The sequence below is a fragment of the Sturnus vulgaris genome, chromosome 27 (assembly GCF_052056855.1).
Source record: "Sturnus vulgaris isolate bStuVul1 chromosome 27, bStuVul1.hap1, whole genome shotgun sequence".
Taxonomy (NCBI): Eukaryota; Metazoa; Chordata; class Aves; order Passeriformes; family Sturnidae; genus Sturnus; species Sturnus vulgaris.
The window spans coordinates 4,847,965-4,867,019 of record NC_142269.1 but is presented as its reverse complement, the minus strand read 5'-3'; the positions used below and the strand labels follow the sequence as shown (position 1 = coordinate 4,867,019).

Here is a 19,055-nt window from a genome sequence, read left to right as displayed (position 1 = left end):
TGCCTGGTTCCAGGGGGATTCCCTGCTCTGTCTGTCCCTGGAGAGAGCATGATTCTAGGAAGGGGATGGCGATGGAGACACAAACACGGGCTACCCAGCCACATTCTGGGAGGCCAGAAAGGGCACCCAAGGCCCTACACCCAACAGCACAGTCCAGACCCTGTGGCACCAGGGCTAGAAGGGCAGTGGGGCAGGAAGACACACGTGAAAAGTGTAGGCAGCCTCAGCACATCCCCAGGGGGAGTCACGCTGGCCCCCCACTGCCCAGGACCCCTGGGTGCCTGTCAGGATCCCACAGTGCCCACGCAGGAGGGTGGTGCCCACCAGGCCATTCAGCACATTCCCGTGCCTCAGTTTCCCTCGTGTGCTCGCCAGAACAAAACTGGACACCCTGGCCGGCTGTGGGCAGCCAGGGCCTGGAGCAGCCTCTGGCCCCCTCCCCGCACACACCAGGGCCGCGGCGGCGAGGCCCAGGCGCCGGCATGTGCTCAGCCCAGTGGAATGTGCCAAATCACTCCCAGATGTGCACAGCGGCCAGCCCGACCCCCCTCTGCTCCCACCGGGACGGCTGCCGGGCACCAGGGACCCCCGAGCACAACCCCACGGGACTGAGCCCATCACCAGGCGGAGCCTGCCCGGCCATGGGGCCCAGCCCCGTCTGTCCCGTGGCGTCGCGGCACCGAGGCCCGGCAGCGCCCCGGCAGCGGGGTGGGCAGGACAGCAGCGGGTGCCAGGGCGCGGCAGGAGGTGCCACGAGGACAGGGTGGCCGTGTCCCCATCCCACTGAGGCCCCACAGACCGGGCGCGGCGGGGTCGCACGGGGTCCTGCCCCGCACCCCCGGCCCCGGTGCCAGGCGGGAGCAGCCGAGCGGAAAGGGGCTGTCAGATGGAATCTGGGTGCCGGCGGTGACGGCGCGGCGGGAGGCGGCCGTGCCCGCCACGTGGCCACTTATGTAAGGAGAGTGCAAGGGAGGACAGCAAGGCAGCCGGGGCACCGGGGACACCGCCGAGGGGACACCGAGCCCCCGCCGCGCACTCGGGCCGGACACGCGTGCGTGGGGCTGCCCACGGCACAGCTGGGCACTGCCCGGCCCCGTGGGCATGGCACGTGTGTGCAGGGACAGGGGACATGGGCACACGTGTGCTGGAGTTGGGGGACAGGACCCCAGAGGCCCCCTCAGCCTCCCCACATCACTTCGGGGTGTCCCAGGGTGTCCCCTTGCCACGCTGCTCCCACCGCAGCACTGCCAGCCCACGGTGACAAACGGCTCCAGCGGGAGCTCCGGCACCCACGCGCCTGGATCCAGCTGCGCCATCGATTTTTCATCCACTGCGGCAGAGTGGAGCTGGAGCTGGCACTGGTGTGGCAAGGGGGGCCATGTCCCCTACACTGCTCTGCTGTCCGCATCCTCATGAACACAGCCAGGACACCTCAGGGACAGCGCCAGGACTGGCAGCCCTCCAGGCTCGCTGCGGGGTGCCCACCACAGCCAGTCTAGCCCAGATGTGGGGATGTCCTAGTGCCCTGCCTGCACCTGCCTGTGCCACCATCACGTCACCCACCACCATGGGGGGCCAGGGATGGAGCAACCGAGGGGAAGAGATGGAGAAGGATGCCTGCCTGCATCACCACTGCGTCACCACGGACCCGCACGCTGCCAGGCGCTTCCTTCCTGACACTGTCACTGTGTGCCATGTCACCATGTGCCGTGGGGCTGCGTCACTCCCTGAGGCTGGCACAGGGCAGGATGTGGCCGCCATGGCCTGTGGGGAGCTGGGGACCCCCAGACCCCATGTCTGCCCACAGGCAGGATGACGCCAGTACCCACTCAGCCCCAGAGCCTGGTGATTGGTGGCTGGGTCGCGGTGCCCGCTGAGCCCCACGATGTGGGGAGGGGCAGGGACAAGGTCCCCCAAGGCCCCTGATGTGGTGAGGGCACCGGGACACAGCCCAGAGCAGGCACAGCCTGGGCTGACCCCGGCGCCCGCCCGTGCGGCCGCACACGTCCGACACATGGCAGTGCCGGCTATAAATAGCGCCGGCAGCGAGGGCTGAGCCTGCTCTGCTCGGGGCCCCCGGGGCTCCCAGATTCCCCCGTGCCCCCCCTGCCTCGGTTTCCTCGCTGATCCCCATGGCCAACAGGAACCGACGTGTCCCCAAGGTGTCCCCTGGCCATGCAACGGTGGAGAGAGGGGGCTGCCCAGCTTGTGGTGGCACCCACCAGGCTCTTCCCCTTTGTGTCCTTGTCCTGGGCACCCGGTGCAAATGTCCCCGTGTCCTGTGACCTGCAGGGATGCCACAGAGCTGAGGGGCAGAGCCGGGGTGGAGCTGGGACATGGCAGGGCAATCCCCTGGGGCCACAAGGAAACTGAGGCACCCTGGGGACTCCAGTACCACTCACATCCTCCCCCAGCACCAACGCCCCATGCCTGGCCAGGAGCTGCTGAGGGGCAGCCAGGGGTCCTGGGGGACAGGATGGGATGGCAGAGGTAGGGTGGGATGGAGGGATGTGGGGCACAAGCAGAGCCTCATCCCCTCTCACTCCCCGCCCCCACCCCCATTTGGAGCCCCCCCGTGATGAGGAAGCTGCAAAATTAGGTCAAAGCGTCCATTATTTAACAGAAATGGAGGAGCTGGGGCCAGGAGCTGAGGCTGGGGCTGGAGCCCAGGAGACGAGTTGGGGAGGACAGGACCAGGTCCCCATAGCGAGGGGCAGGCAGGGACTAGGGGGAGAGGGGTTAAACAGGGGGGGCAGAAGCCAGAGCTAAATTAAAACAACTTTATTTCATGGCAGGAGATAAAGGGATCCCCCAGTCCTGTCCCCCTCCAGGGATCCCTGCACCCCCTCTGCCACTGCCAGCACTGGGACCCAGAGCAGGGCTGGTACTGGGAAGATTCTCCCTGCAGCCAGAGTGGTGGTGAAGGTTGTGGAGGGCCTCAGAGGGCCCTGAAAGAGTTTGGAGCAAACATGGTCCTTAATTCATGGCAGGAGCAACACTGGACCTCAGGATCACACATCAGAGTGGCAAGGGTGGCCAGGAGCACCCACCACTCCCTGCAAAGGGACTGGGGGGTGTCCCAGCCTCCCGCCTAAGCTCCCATCATGCAGAAATTACAATATAACATTAATAATATTATTATATTAAAAATATTAATAAAAAGACCCCAGACTGACAGCCCCAAGGCAGAACTTGACAAATGCCCCAGATCTTGGGATCCACTTGTCTGCTCTTGCCACAGCAGTGAAATCCTCCTTGGGGCCATGGGGAGGGTGCAGGGGGGTTAATGCAGTCCCTGGGCCAGGATGCTGCCCACTAGTGCCGTGTCCTGCAGCCTGTGCTCCAGCGCTGCCTCCTCCAGCGTCAGAGAAACCTGGGTGGGAGAACAGGGATGCTCAGCACCGTGCTGCCAGACCCTGCCCCAGTCCCACCACTGGATCATGTCCCATCACTGCACCCCAGTGCTGCCACCAGACCCAGCCTCACCAATCCCATGGTACCTTGGCCAGCCGGGCCTCCTTGGCCCTCTTGAGCTCGAGGACACCACGGGACTCCAGGAGGGCGACAAGGGACAGACACTCAGCCTGGTCAACTGCGGGAAGCTGCTGCCGTCGGCACACCTGGCTGTAGGTGTCGTGGAGCTGGGAAGGGCAGGGGGGGTTACACCACAGCAAAGCACCCAAGAGATACCCCAGGGACACCCATCCATTGCCCACGTACAGCCCTGAGAGGGTCCCACTGCCACTCACCTTCCCCAGGGTCACCTCACGGGTCTGTGAGCGCCGGGTAAGCAGGAGCAGGGAGCAGAGCAGCACCTTCTGCTGCATCGGGAAGGTGTCCTGGGCCCCCTGGGACCCTCCTGCCAGCCGGTCCCCAAACACCTCCGAGAGCACCCGGGAGACGTGCAGGAGCCCCACGCGCTTGGGGACGGGGGACACTGGGGAGTCACCTGTGCGACAGAGAAAAGATCCCAAGGAAGTGAGAAAACAGAGTTGGTAGTGGAGGAAAATGCCCCACAAAGGGAGCCCAGATTCCCACGGAGGTGGCCCCAGAGAAGCGCCCCCCAAGGGTTTTGGCTCTGGCAGCAGTGACTCACCCCCAGGCAGTGGCTTGAGCAGGGTCTGGCCTCGCACCTCCAGCTCCACCACCTCCACGGCACGCCTGGGGAGGGACAGCCTTGAGCACCAGGCAGAGCACGGTGCACCCCTGGCACAAACACCGTGGTGCAGGGAAGCCATGGAGACCCACAGGGACCAAGCTGGCCCTGGCACCACCAGGTTTTGGGGCACGCACTGACCTACAAACATCCAGGGCCTTGCGGGCATCACCGGAGACTGCAGAGACCTTGCGGGCACAGAACTGGAGCGCAGCAGAGTCCAGGACGGGGTCACCTGCCACCTGTGAGGCACCAGGGCCATCAGTGCTGCCACCCATGTGGGCAGAGGACCCCATGCCCCACCCTCTGTCCTCCCCGTGTCCCCACCTGCCCCAGCCGCTCCTGCAGGATGCAGGTGAGCTGCTCCTTGGTGTAGGGTGGGAAGTGGAGCAGCTGGGGGCTGCCGGCTGTGTGGACTCCCAGCCTGGCCAGGCTGCGGTCTGTCAGGTCCAGGGCATTGGCCAATCCTGCAGGGAGAGGGGAAGAGGAGGATGAGGGCTGTTCTCCAAAGAGGGAGCAGGAGGGGGCTGCAAAGACAAGTCCCCATCAACCCCCCCCTTTTGGGTGGAGGGAGGGAGGGTGCCCAGGGCAGCAGTGTTACACCCCGCACACTCACCCACGAGGACGAGCCTGGAACTGGGCAGCTGGGGCCACTCAAAGAGGGTGTAGAGCACATCCTGGCCTTTGCTCTCTAGTTGGTCCAGTTCATCCAGCACCAGGAGGCTGTGGGAGAGCCCAGATCAACCCCTGCTCTGCCCCCTCACAGCACTCCAAGCAGGGAAGGCAGAGCTGCTGCTAGCCTGCCTCTCCTGGCTGGCATCCAGGGGGATCCCACTCCACCCACCAGAGACAGGGAACTCACACCATGGGCCCCTGGGCCGTCAGATGCTTCTCCAGGCTCCGGACACGCTCCCGGCCAGTGGCCACGGGCAGCCCCAGGTGCTGTGCCAGGGCAGGGAAGACGCTGTGGGGGCTGCCCAGTGCCATGCAGTTCAGCACCACAGTCTTGCTCCTGGCCAGCTCGTCCTGCCGGGAATGGGAATGTTACACTAGCCCCATCCCACCGCCCCCAGCCCCCACAGCAGCCCCACGGCTGTGGCCATGGCACACACCTTGCAGTCGAGCAGAACACGGCTCAGACAGGCTGTTTTCCCAGTCCCGGGGGCTCCGGACACGTAGAGGCTGCCGGGACGGCGCCCCAGGACGTGTTCCCGCAGGAACTGCCGGAGGATCCCAGTCTCCCGCTCCCTGCCCTGGAGCCGGTCGGGCACGGCTGCATGCAGCACCTGCTTGACCTGCTGGTAACAGGTACCTGTACAGGAAGCAAGAGGATTCAGGGAAGGATGTGGCACTGCTGGGACGCCATCCCAACTGATCATCATCCCCATCCATGTCCCCATCCCCATCCCTGCCTTCATATCTATCCCCAGCTCTATATACCCATCCCTATCCCTGGCTCTGTCGCCCACCTCACTCCCATTCCTATCCCCAACCCCATCCTTTGCTCCACTTTCAACTCTATCCCACCCTATCCATATTCCCAATCCCTATCCCATCCCTGCATGCCCCCCATATCCCATCCATAACCCCATATCCAGCCCTGCCCACACTCACCTTCCTGCCTGAAGAGCCGGGTACGTGGGTGCTGCCCGCTGAGCCCCGAGCTCCGAGGGGTCTCTGGCCCCCTGCTCCGCGGGGATGGCCCCGGGCTCTTGGGCTGCTCGGGGGAGGCCGAGGGGTCCCCAAAGAGCAGGCGACGGCCCCGGTTCTCCTTGCTGCGCTTGGCTGGGGAGCCAGGCAGGGCATGGGGGACATTGCACAGGTTGTCATCACCTGCAAGGGCAATACGTTGGTGCTGACACGGGGCCGCTCTCCCTGGGGGATTTTGTGCTTCAGCCCCTCCAAAAAGTCCCGCGTGAGTAGCTCTTCCTCCCGAAATGGGGGTGAAGCCACAAATGCATCTGGACTAGAGCCAGACGGGGCTGGGCCCATCTGTTTGCCCCAGCTCCCCGAGGTGCGAAGGGGGATGCACCCCCTGACATTCCCGGGGGGTCTCGGCGGAAGCACTTACCCAGGCGTTTGCGGGGGCTCAGGGGCTGCACTTTGGGGCTCAGGGGCTGCGCTGTGGTCCGGCCTGAGCGTGTGCCCGGTGCGGCCTGTCCGGGGTCGGCGGGGCTTGAGGTCTTGGAACGCGGCGAGGGGCGCAGAGCAGGGGCGTCGGGGTCGCTCTTGGCCGAGGGGGCAGCGAGGCGGCGGGCGCTCCTCGTGCGAGGGAAGTTGATGGTGGGCTGGCTCTGCGGGCTGCTGCTGGCCATGGCGGGGGCTACCGGTGGAGGACAGCGGTCAGAGGGCGGGACCCCGGTCAAGTGAGAAAGACCGCCAGCCCCGCGGTTCCCGGCCACCCCCTGCCCCCCCAGTCCCAGTCCCCACTGCGCTGCCCCTCATCTCTGACCCCCATGCCCCCCAAACCTCCTCAGGTCCCCTCCGCTTCCCCGCGCTAACGGCACCAACCTTCTCGCGCCAAATGAGCCCCGGCTCCGCACTTCCCGCCACCAGGCCGAGCTGGCCCCGCCCCTTTCGCCCCATTGGCTGTGCCGCTGCCGCAGCCGCCAATCGCCGAGACCGGAGGAAGGGCCGCAACACAGCAGCCAATCAGCGAGGGTACCCGAGGCACGGCGGAAGATGCCGAGGGCGGCGCGCGGGGCATGCTGGGAGCTGTGGTCTGCCTGAGGGTACTCAGTGCTCCCAGTACCCCCCAGTGCTCCCACGGCCCGCAACCCCCAACCCCCAACCCAGCCTTCCCCTTACTCCCAGTGCCACCAGTTCCTCCTCTACCGCCTTTCTACTGCCGCCTAATCTTGTCTCTCCATGTTCCCAGTACTCTTCACCCCTCCTCCCAGTATTCCCCACCGCGCTTATCCCATGCTCCCAGTGCTCACACCCGTCAATCCCCCTCCCCCTGCTCCCAGTACCCACAATCCTCCTTCCCGGTGGTCCCAGTGCCACTAGAAACCCCGATCCTGCCTTTCTACTGCTTCCACTCTGTCTGCCAAAGTGCCCTGCCCCCAGCCTTTGGGGCATCACCTCCAAGAAAGAAAAGGGGTTCCTGAGGACCTCCCCTTAGACAGTGTCCTTGATATCATTTATCACTTTATTACTTTTATTTAAATGTAATTTCCAGCTCCTCCAAAATCCTCTGTTCCCTTTTAAAAGGGCCCCTCGCTCCAGGAGGGGCAGAACCGTGTTGAACCTTTATTTAACCCAAAGGGCAGCACTGGGGGGGGCTCATTCTCCAGAGAAACCCCCCACTCACCCCTCACCCAACTTGCTCCAGCTTCAACAGGGGAAGGTCCATCATCATAGAAAAAATCCCCTGAATGAGCCCCAAACCCGTCTGCAGGAGTGACCCCCCTGCACCCCGTGCCCTTCCTGCTATGGTACAAAGAGATCAGTAACTACGTTAGTGTGACCCCCGCCCCGGGACCACCCGTCGGACAGGGAGTGTAAGGCAAAACATCACCGGCTCCCAGGGCCCCTCAACGTGCCCCCTGGTGCACCAGACCCAGCACAAACAGCCCCCCTCGCCATGTAATTAGTGTTTTCTTGTTAAAATGCTCAAGTTTAGGGGGGAGTCAGCAGTGAGAGCCAGGGGAACCGTGGGGAGGAGTGCCAGGGGAGCAGTGGTTTTGAGGGGGGTACATGGGGGTGTCCCCCCTGTGGGGTCAGAGAAAGAGGGTCCCCACCAGCCCGGTGCTGTCGAGGTGTCCCTGCATGGTCCCACTCACGTTCCCCCCCCCCGCCTCCACCGGCTCCTGTGCAAAAAAAGCAATGGGCTGTGCCAGGATAACAAGGTTCCACCTGGACAACAGGCTTTCCCAGGATAACGAGGCTCTGCCGGCCTGTCCCTGTTTCCCCTCACTCTGGGGGTCTCACAGCGTGTCCATTCCCTGCCTGACCCCAGCCCCTCTCCATGAGGCCCCCTGGTCCCAACAGCCAGAACACGGCTTGGCCTCAAGTCCCGTGCCCGGCTCCCAGGCAGATCCCAACCCAGGATCCATGAGGAGGAATGAGGGATGGACCCATCCAGGCTTGCCACGAGGTCACTGAATCCTGGGGGGTGCATAGATGAGGCAGGGCTGGCGGAGCACGCTGGACTGGGGAGATCCGCTTGTCCTGGGAAAACCGGAGAGGCTGGGAGTGTGTCATGCAGGATCCGGGGGGCTGGGAGCTGGGGAGGTCCGGCTGAGGAAGGGGAAGGAGGTCCATGTCTCTGCTCTGGAACAATCCACCTGCACAGCTCGGTTTCACCTGGGGATGGGGGGCAGAGGGGGAGCCCCACGCGTAGCTGGAAGACAAGGAAGCCTGTTGGAAGCGGGAGCTCCGCAGAGCCGGATCCAGCACGTCTGCTTTCCCTCCTCCACACCCCCGCGCCAGCTGCCGGCCCCCCCCCCGACCTCCCCGCGGAGATCTGGAGCCTGGGATTTGCGCCTGGCAGCAGCCGCTGCAGCCGCACCGAGCTCGGGGCTTTTCAAACCCGCATTAAACATTCATGGCTCTAAAAATAAACGAGCATCCCATTCTCCCCGGAGTCTCCGCCGGGATCCGCAGCGCTGACGCGCAGCACCAAGGGCACTTTGAGCTCTGCCAGGTCCAAGCACTGGTGCTCTGAGACTATCCTGGCATACACATAGGGTCCACATCCCCCCAGCCCCTGCCCAGCCGTGGCTCTGGCTGCGGGGTCCTTCGAGATCGCCTTTGGTACCAATGGTGCTCAGCAAAGGCAGGAATGAGCCCTGCAGCATTTCCAAGCAGGCAAACCAGGAGCCGGTGGGATAGGGCGTTCACTCAGCCCAAATTTCTAGCCCCCCTGCAGCAAAGAGAGGTGCCTTCAGGGCTTGGTACCCCTGAGAATGGGGCTCAGCACCCCCCAGAACAGAGGCAGAGCTCTGGGCATGGCCGTTGCAGGGACAAACAGGACAGTGCCAGCCCCAAGGGCACTGGAGGGGAAGAGGGAATTTGGGACACCCCCTCCTCCTCCTCACCTCTGTTTGTTTTGCTGGGGTAGATTCTCTGGAAGTATTTATATTCCTCTGGGGCTGGGAAGTCTTCAACGGGATGAAAGGAGTATTTGGATTCAAAGTCATCTGCGAAGAAATGGCAGAAGGGGCAGGTGAGGGAAGTGAGCTCCGGGGGAGCCTGGCCAAAGCCACAGGGGGGGATCCGTGGGGGTCCCACTCACCCAGGAATGCTCTGACGGTGGAGATGGAGTCCCGGTGCCCGTTCCGCACGGGCGGTGGTGGCGGTGGCGGCCCGGCCGGGGTCCGGGTGGGGGGCGGCGGGGGCTTCCCCCGGCTGGGGGGCTCGGCGGGGCCGTGCAGTCTGTAGGGGGGTGGGGGCGGGGGGGCGTCGCGCCCTCCGTTCCGCAGCATCTGCAGGGGGGGCGGCGGAGCTGCAGGGAAGGGACAGCGGGGTCAGCACCACGCGGCATTCCCGGGGCAAACCCAGGGACATCCCCCGAGCGTTCTGGGCCAGCTGCTGTGCCAGACTGCGGCCCAGGGATGCTCCTACGCGTGCCCAGAGATTTCCTGCTCGCTCCTGACATCTGCATTCCTCATCCCTCAACCAGCTGCAGTGCAGGGACCAGCAAGCCCTGCTGCCCCCCAGCTCACCAACCACCCCGGGGGCTGCTCCAGCCCCACGTGCTCACAGCCCACACTGGGCACAGGGCCCTCTGCACTAGAGGGGATCCTAGGAGCAGCTACGACCCCGCACATCCCCGAGTCTCAGGGCAGCAGCTCCACATGGAGCCAAGATGCTGCCTGCCAGCACTGGAAGCCACATCCGCAGTGTCACCAAGGCAGTGACACTGGACACAACACGCACAGCCCCTCTGACCCACCTCTCACTCCTGCCCAGCCTCCAGCAGAGGCTCCGTGGCAGTTCGTGCTCCTCATTAGCCTAATTACACCCGGGCTGACAGAGCAGATCCCCAGCTGTAGCTCTGAGGAGGGATTCTGGCAGGGCCAGAAGGACGGAGTGGCTTGGCAGGGGCCCAGGCAGGAGCTGCGGTCTGGACGGGGAGCCCAGGAGTGCACGGGGGGGCACCGGGACACAGCCAACACCAGCCTCAGCCATGGGGACATGTTCCCAAGGGCTGCACACCCAGGGAAAGGCTTCTCTCTGCTCTGCTATAGCTTTTTGCACCCTCCCAGTAACGTTCAGGAAGCTCAGGGCAGCTACGCTCTGCCATGTTCTGATCTCCCAACCCAGGAGAGCACAGGCAGGAGTCAGCACCAGGACTGGAAGGAGCTGGACGGTCATGGGACACGTGTTAAACATGGCACTGCAACTCCTGCCCCAGCTCGGCCCCTACACCACATGCAAAAGCCTTGCTGTGCTCCAAAGCCAATTCTTGCTTATCACCTCCCACCAACCCTTGATCACCCCAGCTGTCCCCAGGCACCGCAGAGCGAGTGGCTCTTACCTGCTCCACGGCTTGGGGGATCTCTGGCCGGCGGTGGGGGGCGGCTGCTCTGCAGGGACGGGGAGGCAGCAGTGGGGGGCGGCGGTGCCAGACCCCGCAACGGGCCGGGTGCCTTCCTGTGCAAGGAGTTGTGTCTCTGTGGCAGCTCCGGAGCCGACTCACTGCTGGGGCTGGAAGGGCCGTTGGGGACACCGGGGGGTTGTCGGTAAGGGGGAGGTGGAGGGGCGAGAGACTGGCCCTGAGCGCCCGACCGGAGACTGACTGGGGAAGGGGGGGGTTTGATGGGTGGTGGGGCAGGGGGTCCGTCCCTGCTGCCGGGCAGGCGCTGTCCCGGGGTGGGCGGCAGTGGCTTCTCCCGGTTGTAGGGCGAGGCCTTGGCGTGTGCTGGAGGGGGGGCCGGGGGCGCGGCGGCGCGGCGTCCTGGCGGTGGGGGCGGTGGGGCCGAGGAGCTGTGCTTCATGCCGGTGCCGCCAGCGGTGCCAGGCCGGGACAGGTCAGGCAGGGAGGGCCTCTGAGTGCGCGGCAGTTCCGGTGGGGACCCCCGGCTGCTGTCGGCATCGTCCTGAGGGCGGCTGTTGCTGGCTGGCACTGGGGGCCTGGGAGCAGCTGCTCGGGAGCCAGGAACTTGCAGTGTTTGTTTAGCAGAACTGTCTGTGGGGAAGGAGAGCACAGTGAGGGGGTCGGGCACGGCATGGGAGCAGTGCCCTGTCCCTGCACAGAGCCACGGCTCAGGAGGGCCAGGCCACAGGGATGGTTGTCTGGCACACGCAGGGAGCTGGCACCGAGCACAGCCACACACGGCTCCTCTCTCACCACTCTGCTCTGTGGCCACCACAGAGAACACGAAGAGTTCAGCAATACACGAAACTCCTGCGACCTCCAAGAGGTCTGTGTGTGGGACTGAGGCTCAAGGAGGGCATAGCTGGCCTGTGCCATGCATGGGATGTGATTTCGGGTCCTGCCTCAGAGTAGCTGAAATCCCCAGGGATACACAGTGAGATCCTGAACCCCTTCCTGCTCAGGGCCCTCCCCAGGGACCCCCACACACACCACGGGCCTGTGGCCATTACCTGAGCTGTCCTTGGCTCCCACAGGTCTGAGCTTGGGAACGCCGCCTTGGAAGAGGCCGCCCTTGGGCTGGATGGCGGCTGAGCTGGAGCTGTAGCTGCTGCTGCCGCTGCCCTTGGGCTCTGAAAGGAGGGAGGCAAAGAGGTTAAGCCTGGAATTATCCGCTCCTCCAATGAGGAGCTGCTGGGAACCAGATGGGCAAGCGCCCTGAAGGCACAGCAGTGCCCAGCATGGGGTTGGGAGCCTTCTGGGGACTCACTTTCCAGTATGGGTGCACTCCGGTCATTGATTTGGGTCACTTTCCTGAGCTTGGTCCCTTTACAGATGTCCTGCAGGAGAGCCCCACGGCCTCGCTGCTCCTCTCGGCTCAGCTTCGGCGGTTCCGTGTTCGCCTGGAGAGGAGCAGCAGGTCAGCACCTCCCTGGGACCCCCTGCCACAGGAACAGCCCAACTCCACATTCCCACCTCCCGGAACATCCCACTCCTGCCACAGCCAGCCTTCTCCGGCGGCAATTCCTCCGGCAAGCGGCCCCATGTGGGGACAGGCCACCTCCCCACCCAGCGAGGTGACCCCTACCTGACTGAGGGTGGGGGGTGGCGGGGGGCCGGGGGGCGGCGGCGGGGGAGGAGGGATCGGCATCCTGGCGGCTCCGGCTGCTCAGTGCTGGGGGCAGGCCTGGGCACTCATGCCTGCGGGAAGGGAGGAAGCGTTCAGGGAATGCAGGGAAAGCCGGTGGTGAAACACAGCCCTGGGGAATTGTGCTGGTGCCCTGTGCCCGGAGCTCGTGCACAGCAGCAGCTGGAGCTGCTCTCCCAGGCTGTCCCAACACCCTGGAGCAGCAGATCTCAGAGGTGGGAGCCAGCACATCCCCACCTCAATCCCCAGGGCCCCCACAGCGCCTGCAATCAAAACCCAGGACAAGTCTCACACAACCACCTCGATCGGCAGACAAAAACCCGGCCAAGCAGATCCTGCACCATCCATCCAGCTCCTCCAGCTGCAGCCAGAGGCTGCTCACATAGGAGTGTGACAGTAGCCCACTGGCACATGGTCCCATGGCCTCTCCATCTATGGCCAGGGCAAATCTGCCAGATGGCTCCAACTCCACAGCAGCACAAAGTAGCACAGGACTGTCCTGTGGCTCCCATCCCTGAATTTCCCGACCTCTTGTCTCCTGTATCAATAACCTCCTGGCACTGAAGGCTCTCTGTGCCCCACAACTCCAAAGCCCCCTCAAAGCTGTCCAAGCAATCAGGAAAACCAGCTTTCCCAGCACGGATCTGGCAGCGCTCCAACTCAACTCATCAGAAGCCCAGAATGAACCTTTCTGGCACCAAGGCTCACCTGGAACAGCTCCCAGGACTCCGCAGGGCCCGGCAGCTCTGGTCGGCACTGGAGACAGAACACGGAGGGAGTGGGGGCAGGAAGAGGAGCCTGAATCACTGAGGTCACAGGCCCTCGTGCTGCTGACAGCAGTGCTCAGGTAGAGCCTCCTGTAGCACCGGCTCAGGGAATAGGAATGTGATGACTGGAGGCCTTGCTCACCACATAGAGAGTCCCAGGCGCTAGGGGCAGACCCTGAGGCAGGGGACAAATGTCCCTCTCTGGGCCACAGATGTCCTTCCCACAGGAAAACCTATTCCACAGTCACTAACGGGAACCACAACAGGAGGAAAGGACAGGGCAATTTCACACCTGAAACTTCCGATTTCTGAGGCCTGACCTCCAGGGCAGGTGACAGAGGGCACAGGAACAGCCCCCACCACAGGGAAAGTTCCTTTATGACTCAGGTTTGTACCAGGTATTAACAGATCCCTTCTCACACTCATCTCCTGCTAGATAAACTACAACTTCCTAATCCACAGGACACAGGTCCATCCTCTGTCAGACAGTCCCAAGGTGTGAGAACGGGAAGCAGCATGGCTGCCACAGCAGCAGCTCCCCTCCCCTCCAGCAAACCACTGGCTCTGGGGTTCAGAGAAATAAATAAGTACTTAAACTGCCTTTTAATTAAAATCAACTCTTCTACCCTGTGAGAACTCCTCAGCTATAGCTTCATCAGGAACACATTCCTCCCTCTATCTCACGGCATCTTCCAAGTCACCCAAGGCTCCCAGGGCCCCAGTGCCCTCCCATAACAAACGGGGGGCTCCTTCGCCCCAGTCTGAGCTCGAGGCTTCGCCCCCAAGAGCTGACGTCCATCAGTCCCTCCGGACACTTCAGTCGGGAACAACGCCCAGCAAACCCATCCGGCTGTGCCTTTCCCACTGGAGCAGGATCACAGACGGCTCTGAACGTGCTCGTCTGGGACGTGTTGGAACAGGAACACTTTTCCCTGTGCTCCTTCCCACCTGCAGTGGGATCACGGGGCCAGGGTGGCACGAGTGGCTCCGGGCAGAGCCCCAGCCGTGCTGGATCAGCTGCCGGAGGGAATTAGCAGGGATCCAGCTGAGGAATGAGCCAGGTAATGAGACTCCTGACTTGGGCTCGTGTGTCACAGCCCTGAGCCAGCACAGGAGTGATGCCAGGGCCACCACCTCTGCTCCTGACCCATGGGAACGTCACACAATGTGTCCCCGCTCTGCTCCTGCGCCAGCTGGTTACTCCCAGGGTGACACTTCCCTCGGTGGCCCCTGTGACTGGGACGCATCTCACAGACAGACAAACAGGGGTTTGTCAGCTGGGACAAACCACCCAGTGCCACCCGTGACAGGCCAGCACTGTTGGGGTATCTCAGTGTGACCTGCTGACACCCTGAGACAGGCTCCAGACAACCCACAGGGACAATCCACAGGGACCTGTAGGACAAGTGAGGTATTTCTACAAACAGATCACGAGTCACTATCTCCCCTCTAAGGTGCCCTTACAGCAAAACCTGTGCTCAGATCCAGGCTCTGACCTAGAAGAAAGAGAGGAAGGGAGAGAAGAGTTTAAGCTAAAGCAGCTTGAGGATAAAGTGGAGCTGAATTCCCAAGAAACAGGTCATTCCATTTCGGCACATGGCCCCGTTCAGGCTGGGGATTAACAGCAAAGGTCACATTGAAAAACCAAAATCGAGAGGCCCCGAACTCAGCACACGGCTGGGAAAAGCTGAGAGCTCCGGGTGGGAACGGTGCCTTTGAAATACAGCCTGGATCTTTCATGTGCAAGAAGACAGACCCAGCTGATACAGATTAGGGAGAAGGAGCTAAATCCTCCAGGAAAAGAAGAAAGGGGGGAGTTCTCCTCCCAGCACCCCTTCATGCCTGGCAGAAGCGATCCCTGTGAACAACACTCCGACTTCTCTGTGCTCCTTCTCCTTTGTTCTTCCTTACCAGGACCCTTACAAGACACATCGGAGCCTCTGAGGGCTCCACATGCCATGGTGGCAGCTCCCTGTGCTCACAGGGAAAGTGGCTGGGAAGAGCTGAATCCAGAGACACCAGCAGATAAAAGCTGGGCTGAGGCAGGAGGGGCAGGTTTACACAGTGCCTTTGCTTTTCCAATCCAAACCAAACCTCAGAAAAGCTGAGCAAAGCATGAGGAAAACAAGGTGTGAAAAGCTGTCCCTTGGGAGGAGGGAGAGATCAGGAGATCGAGGTCATCCTGTGGAAAGCTGCTTCAGAGCTGCTGTTCCACAGGCTGGAGCCCACCATGGCCACAGAACCCTCGGCAGTGTTTTGGATCATCACTTCCCTGTCAATCCTGGGATCGAAACATTACTAAATCCCAAGAACTTGACATTCAGCTGCCCCTTGCCCCCTAAAAGCAGCAAGATTAGGCAGATCCGGCCCAGCCAGGGAGACACACCATGTTTTCCAGGCATTTTTTAAGTCCCTGTTTGCTGTGGAGGGAATCGAAACGCCTTCCCCAGCAGCAGCCCCTATCCCATTCCTCCCGGGGGAATTGCTGCTGGAGCAGGACAGGCAGCAGCAGTGACCTTCAGCCGCCTATTTCCTCGCTTTTCAGGGGGATTTGGGCTCCGGGCGGATTTGTATTTCACATTTGCAAGCCCGAGCTGCAGCGCCTCATCCTCAGGGAGGCTTTGAACTGCAGATCAAGAGGAATTTCCACCCTCTGATGTCGGTGCAGAAATGCGGCCGCACCGGTTTGGGAACGACTTCCAAGGCTGGACCTCTCCAACACCCGCCCCCGCGCCTTTATCTTCCCTCTCTTCCCATCCAAACCCGCAGTTCCTCCTTACCCCCTCCCAAATTCAAACCCTGTCCTCTGCAGCCTGACATTCCTGGCCGCTCCCGAGGAGCTGAGGATGCTACATAAATAATTTATCCTGAGCGACAGCCATCGCAGGATTTAAGGTCATTCAGGCTTTTAAAATCCTATCAGCATGCTTCCCGAGCCGAGCTGCCAGCTCCATTTGGAGCATCCCGCGGAGCCGGCGCATCCCTGCGTGTAGACAGACAGACACGCTCGGGCCCCGCGGGATCCAGACGCTCCCTGTGAATTATTAACGACCCGCGGGCGCTGACGAGGCGTTTTTTACAAAAAACCTCGAACTCCAGAGTTTCTAACTCCTCAGGGACGAGCTCCATAGCCTCAGTTTCCCCATCCACCCACAGCTTCTATAACCCGTTTCCCTATCCATCCGCAGCTTCCACATCCTCCGTTTTCCTCTCCACAGTTTCCCTATCCAGTTTCCCCTTTCCCAGCTTCCACAAGCCTCAGTTTCCCCACCCTGGCTTTCCCGTCCTCGACCACAGAACCCCCAGCTCAGTCTGTCCCTTGCTCCCATCTCAGGTCACTCAGCAGAGGAAACCTTTAATCAGGAGCAAGGAACCCTGTCCCGAAATTCAGCTGCAACAAAGGGAAAAGCAGGAAAAGCTCGTCCTGCCAGGCCCGCAGCCTTCCTGCCGCTCCCCCTTTGCCGAAAAGGCAAAAGGAAGCCGGGAAGGGAGAGGTGGCACACGAGGGGCTGGGCAGGAACCGAGGGGCTGGGCAGGAACCGCTGAGTTATTCCAGCGGGAGGAAGTGGCAGGAGACGCGGGGACTTCCCAGTTCCTTTGAGCCGGAGCTGGGAATTCCGGGTGCAGCGATCCTGACAGTGATCCCAACAGAGTGGGATCCCCAGTGAACGCGTGCTCCCGGTGCACCGGCCTTCCCATCCATGCCACAGTGGTCAGGAAGGGAGCAGGGAGTCCTGGATGTGTTTCCCTGGAGCGAGAGGGACAACTTAATTCCAGTGTTGCCCAGAAAAGCTGTGTCTGCCCCATCCCTGGAAGTGTTCCAGGTTGGACGGGGCTTGGAACAACCCCTTCCAGTGGAAGATGGGATTTAAAGGTCATTTCCAACCCAAGTAGCTCCAGGATTCCATGGAACTTTGTGTCCATGGTCATCCCTAAGCCACCACAGGCTCCAAAACGTCCACCTCTCCTTCTCCTGTACCCCAAATACGGTCTCCCCTCTCTTGACAGGCTCCAGTGCATCCCCAGCCCTTACTGGTTCTGGGCACTCGCAGGGTGGGGGTCCAGAGGGGTCCTGGGAGTCAGTGCTGGGGTCCCAGAGGGATCCTGGGAAGGGCGGAGGGGTCCCAAGGGTCCTGGTGGGGGTCCTGGGTAGACACAGGGGTCACACTGGGGGTTCCTGGCTCCTGGTCCTGCCAGTTCCAGACAGCCCCACAGGGGTCTTGGGGAGGGGACCCTGAAGTGACCCAAGAGTCAGGGGGAGGGGTCACTGGGGTCATGGTGGGGGTCTCAGAGGTCATAGGGGGAGTCCCAGGGGACACTCTGGGGTCAGTCTCCATGCTGGGGGTCCCCATCATGACATCCCAGGCACCTGGCCCCAGCATTTCTGGGCATCCCCAGGCTGGGGGTCCAGGGGCCTCCTGGGCTGGGCTGGAAGGGTCCAGGGTATCAATATGGGGGTCTCAGAGGGGTGTCAGGAGTCACAGTGGGGGTCCCAGGCCCCCAGCCTTGCCATCTCTGGAGACCCTCATGCTAGGGGTCCTGGGGAGGGGTCCCTGAAGTGGCCCAGGGGTCAAGGTGAAGGGGTCCAGGAGTCAATGAAGGGATCTCAGGGCAGTCCCTGAGGACACCCTGGGGTCAGGGTGGAGGTCCCAGACCCCTGGCCCCGCTGGTTCCAATCAACCCAAAGATGGGAGTCCAAGGAGGGGTAGAGAAGTCCAGGAGGTCAGTGCGGGGATCCCAGGGGTCACAGGGGGTCCCAGGCCACTGGTCCTGCCAGTTCCAGACACACCCAGAGTGGGGGTACAGGGAGGGTCTTGGGAAGGAACCCAACACGTAATTCAAGGGTCAGGGTGGAGGAGTCAAGGACAGTATGGGGGTCTCAGTGGAGGTCCATGGGGTCTTGGGGACGGGTCTCAGAGGAAACCTAGAGGTCAGAGTGGGGGTCTCCATGGTGGTGGGGTCACAGGTCCCCAGACCCATAGGTACTGGGCACACCCAAGCTGGGGGGTCCAGGGTAGCTCTGGGGAAGGGGCTGTGACGTGGCCCAGGAGTCAGCGAGGTGGGAGATCTCACAGGCGTCCCGGGGGTCAGGGTGGGAGGGTCCAGGGGGTCCATGTGGGGGTTCCAGCCCCCCCAGCCTGGCCGGTTCCTGGCACTCCACAGCCGGCCCTGCGGACCCCTCAGACTGCCCCAGGGATCCCTCAGACGGCCCCGAGGACCCTCAGCCGGCACCGGGCAACCCCTAGATCCGCGCAGGCCTCAGCGCACTCTCCGCCCCACCGGCCCCAGGCTCTACACAGGCCTCACGCGCCCACCCAAGCCACCACACCCCACACAGGGGTCCCGCGGCCGCAGTCCCAGCCCCCCCGAACCCCGCGAGCCCCGGTCCAGCCCGGCCCCGCCGATGCCCCCCGGCCCTCCCCCGCTCACCCGCGGCTCCTCCCGCCGCTCCCGGCCCCGGCCCCAGCCCCGCCGAACGAAATGGCGGTCGTGGCCCTTCTGGGCCTGCGCGACCGAACCGGATGTGGGCCGGGCACGGCGGGGCAGCCGCGCCATGATGAGGAGGTCGGATGGTTATGAGGGAAAGGTCCGTCATCACCATCTTGGGAAGGTCACGCCGGCTCCGTGAGTGTCCAGTGCCGCGGCGTCTCGGTGACCAAAGGCAGAGCACCACCAGAAAGAAGAAATTCCCCACTCTGTTCCGAAACACTACTGAATGCCCGTGGTGCTGCGGCAGCGCCGCCTGTCTCCTCCCCTTCCGCCATATTGAGAAGGTCAGCGGTCGCCATGTTGGGAGGGTTGACGGGCACTTTTGTTGTCGCCATGTTTGGAAGGTCAATGATTGGTTTCCGCGCTGCCGCCATCTTGTGAAGGTCGACCCCATCTCGTCGGTGCCGGAGCCGTGACGTCACCGACAGCAAGGCTGTGACGTCACCCCCACAA

The 19,055-nt window shown here is 62.8% G+C and overlaps 2 protein-coding genes across 6 annotated transcripts; both read right to left on the bottom strand.

The window, feature by feature from the left end:
* Positions 1–2,766: 2,766 nt before the first annotated feature.
* Positions 2,767–7,199, bottom strand: CDC6 (cell division cycle 6). The gene is made up of 11 exons (XM_014885393.2): positions 6,228–7,199; positions 5,771–5,989; positions 5,269–5,468; positions 5,019–5,182; positions 4,773–4,879; positions 4,484–4,623; positions 4,298–4,398; positions 4,097–4,161; positions 3,750–3,949; positions 3,501–3,641; positions 2,767–3,373 (listed from the first exon to the last, which is right to left on the bottom strand). The coding sequence occupies exons 1-11, from the start codon at positions 6,469–6,471 to the stop codon at positions 3,284–3,286; spliced, it is 1,671 nt and encodes a 556-aa protein (XP_014740879.2). The 5' UTR covers positions 6,472–7,199; the 3' UTR covers positions 2,767–3,283.
* A 90-nt stretch (positions 7,200–7,289) lies between these two features.
* WIPF2 (WAS/WASL interacting protein family member 2) lies at positions 7,290–18,973 on the bottom strand. 5 transcript variants are annotated; one of them, XM_088179774.1, is made up of 9 exons: positions 18,543–18,588; positions 13,054–13,101; positions 12,286–12,398; positions 11,968–12,100; positions 11,711–11,830; positions 10,641–11,291; positions 9,396–9,605; positions 9,199–9,300; positions 7,290–8,501 (listed from the first exon to the last, which is right to left on the bottom strand). In XM_088179774.1, exons 3-9 carry the CDS (start codon positions 12,346–12,348, stop codon positions 8,461–8,463), a joined length of 1,320 nt encoding a protein of 439 aa, XP_088035900.1. In that variant the 5' UTR covers positions 12,349–12,398; positions 13,054–13,101; positions 18,543–18,588; the 3' UTR covers positions 7,290–8,460. The 5 variants fall into 5 exon arrangements, with proteins under 5 accessions (XP_088035900.1, XP_088035899.1, XP_088035898.1 ...); XM_088179773.1 differs by lacking the exon at positions 13,054–13,101 and having other exon boundaries at positions 18,543–18,613; XM_088179772.1 differs by lacking the exon at positions 18,543–18,588 and having other exon boundaries at positions 13,054–18,499.
* Between the last annotated feature and the right edge of the window lie 82 nt (positions 18,974–19,055).

Excerpts from the sequence above, each read along its gene's own strand:
- CDC6 (XM_014885393.2), bottom strand. The coding sequence starts at position 6,471 with ATGGCCAGCAGCAGCCCGCAGAGCCAGCCCACCATCAACTTCCCTCGC. Across the intron at positions 5,469-5,770 it reads CCGGCTCTTCAGGCAGGAAG|GTACCTGTTACCAGCAGGTC; the intron begins GTGAGTGTGGGC and ends CTTCCTGTACAG. Across the intron at positions 4,399-4,483 it reads TGCAGGAGCGGCTGGGGCAG|GTGGCAGGTGACCCCGTCCT; the intron begins GTGGGGACACGG and ends GGTGCCTCACAG.
- WIPF2 (XM_088179771.1), bottom strand. The coding sequence starts at position 18,668 with ATGGCGCGGCTGCCCCGCCGTGCCCGGCCCACATCCGGTTCGGTCGCG. Across the intron at positions 9,301-9,395 it reads CACCGTCAGAGCATTCCTGG|ATGACTTTGAATCCAAATAC; the intron begins GTGAGTGGGACC and ends ATTTCTTCGCAG. Across the intron at positions 8,502-9,198 it reads CCCCAGCAAAACAAACAGAG|CTACGCGTGGGGCTCCCCCT; the intron begins GTGAGGAGGAGG and ends CTTGTCTTCCAG.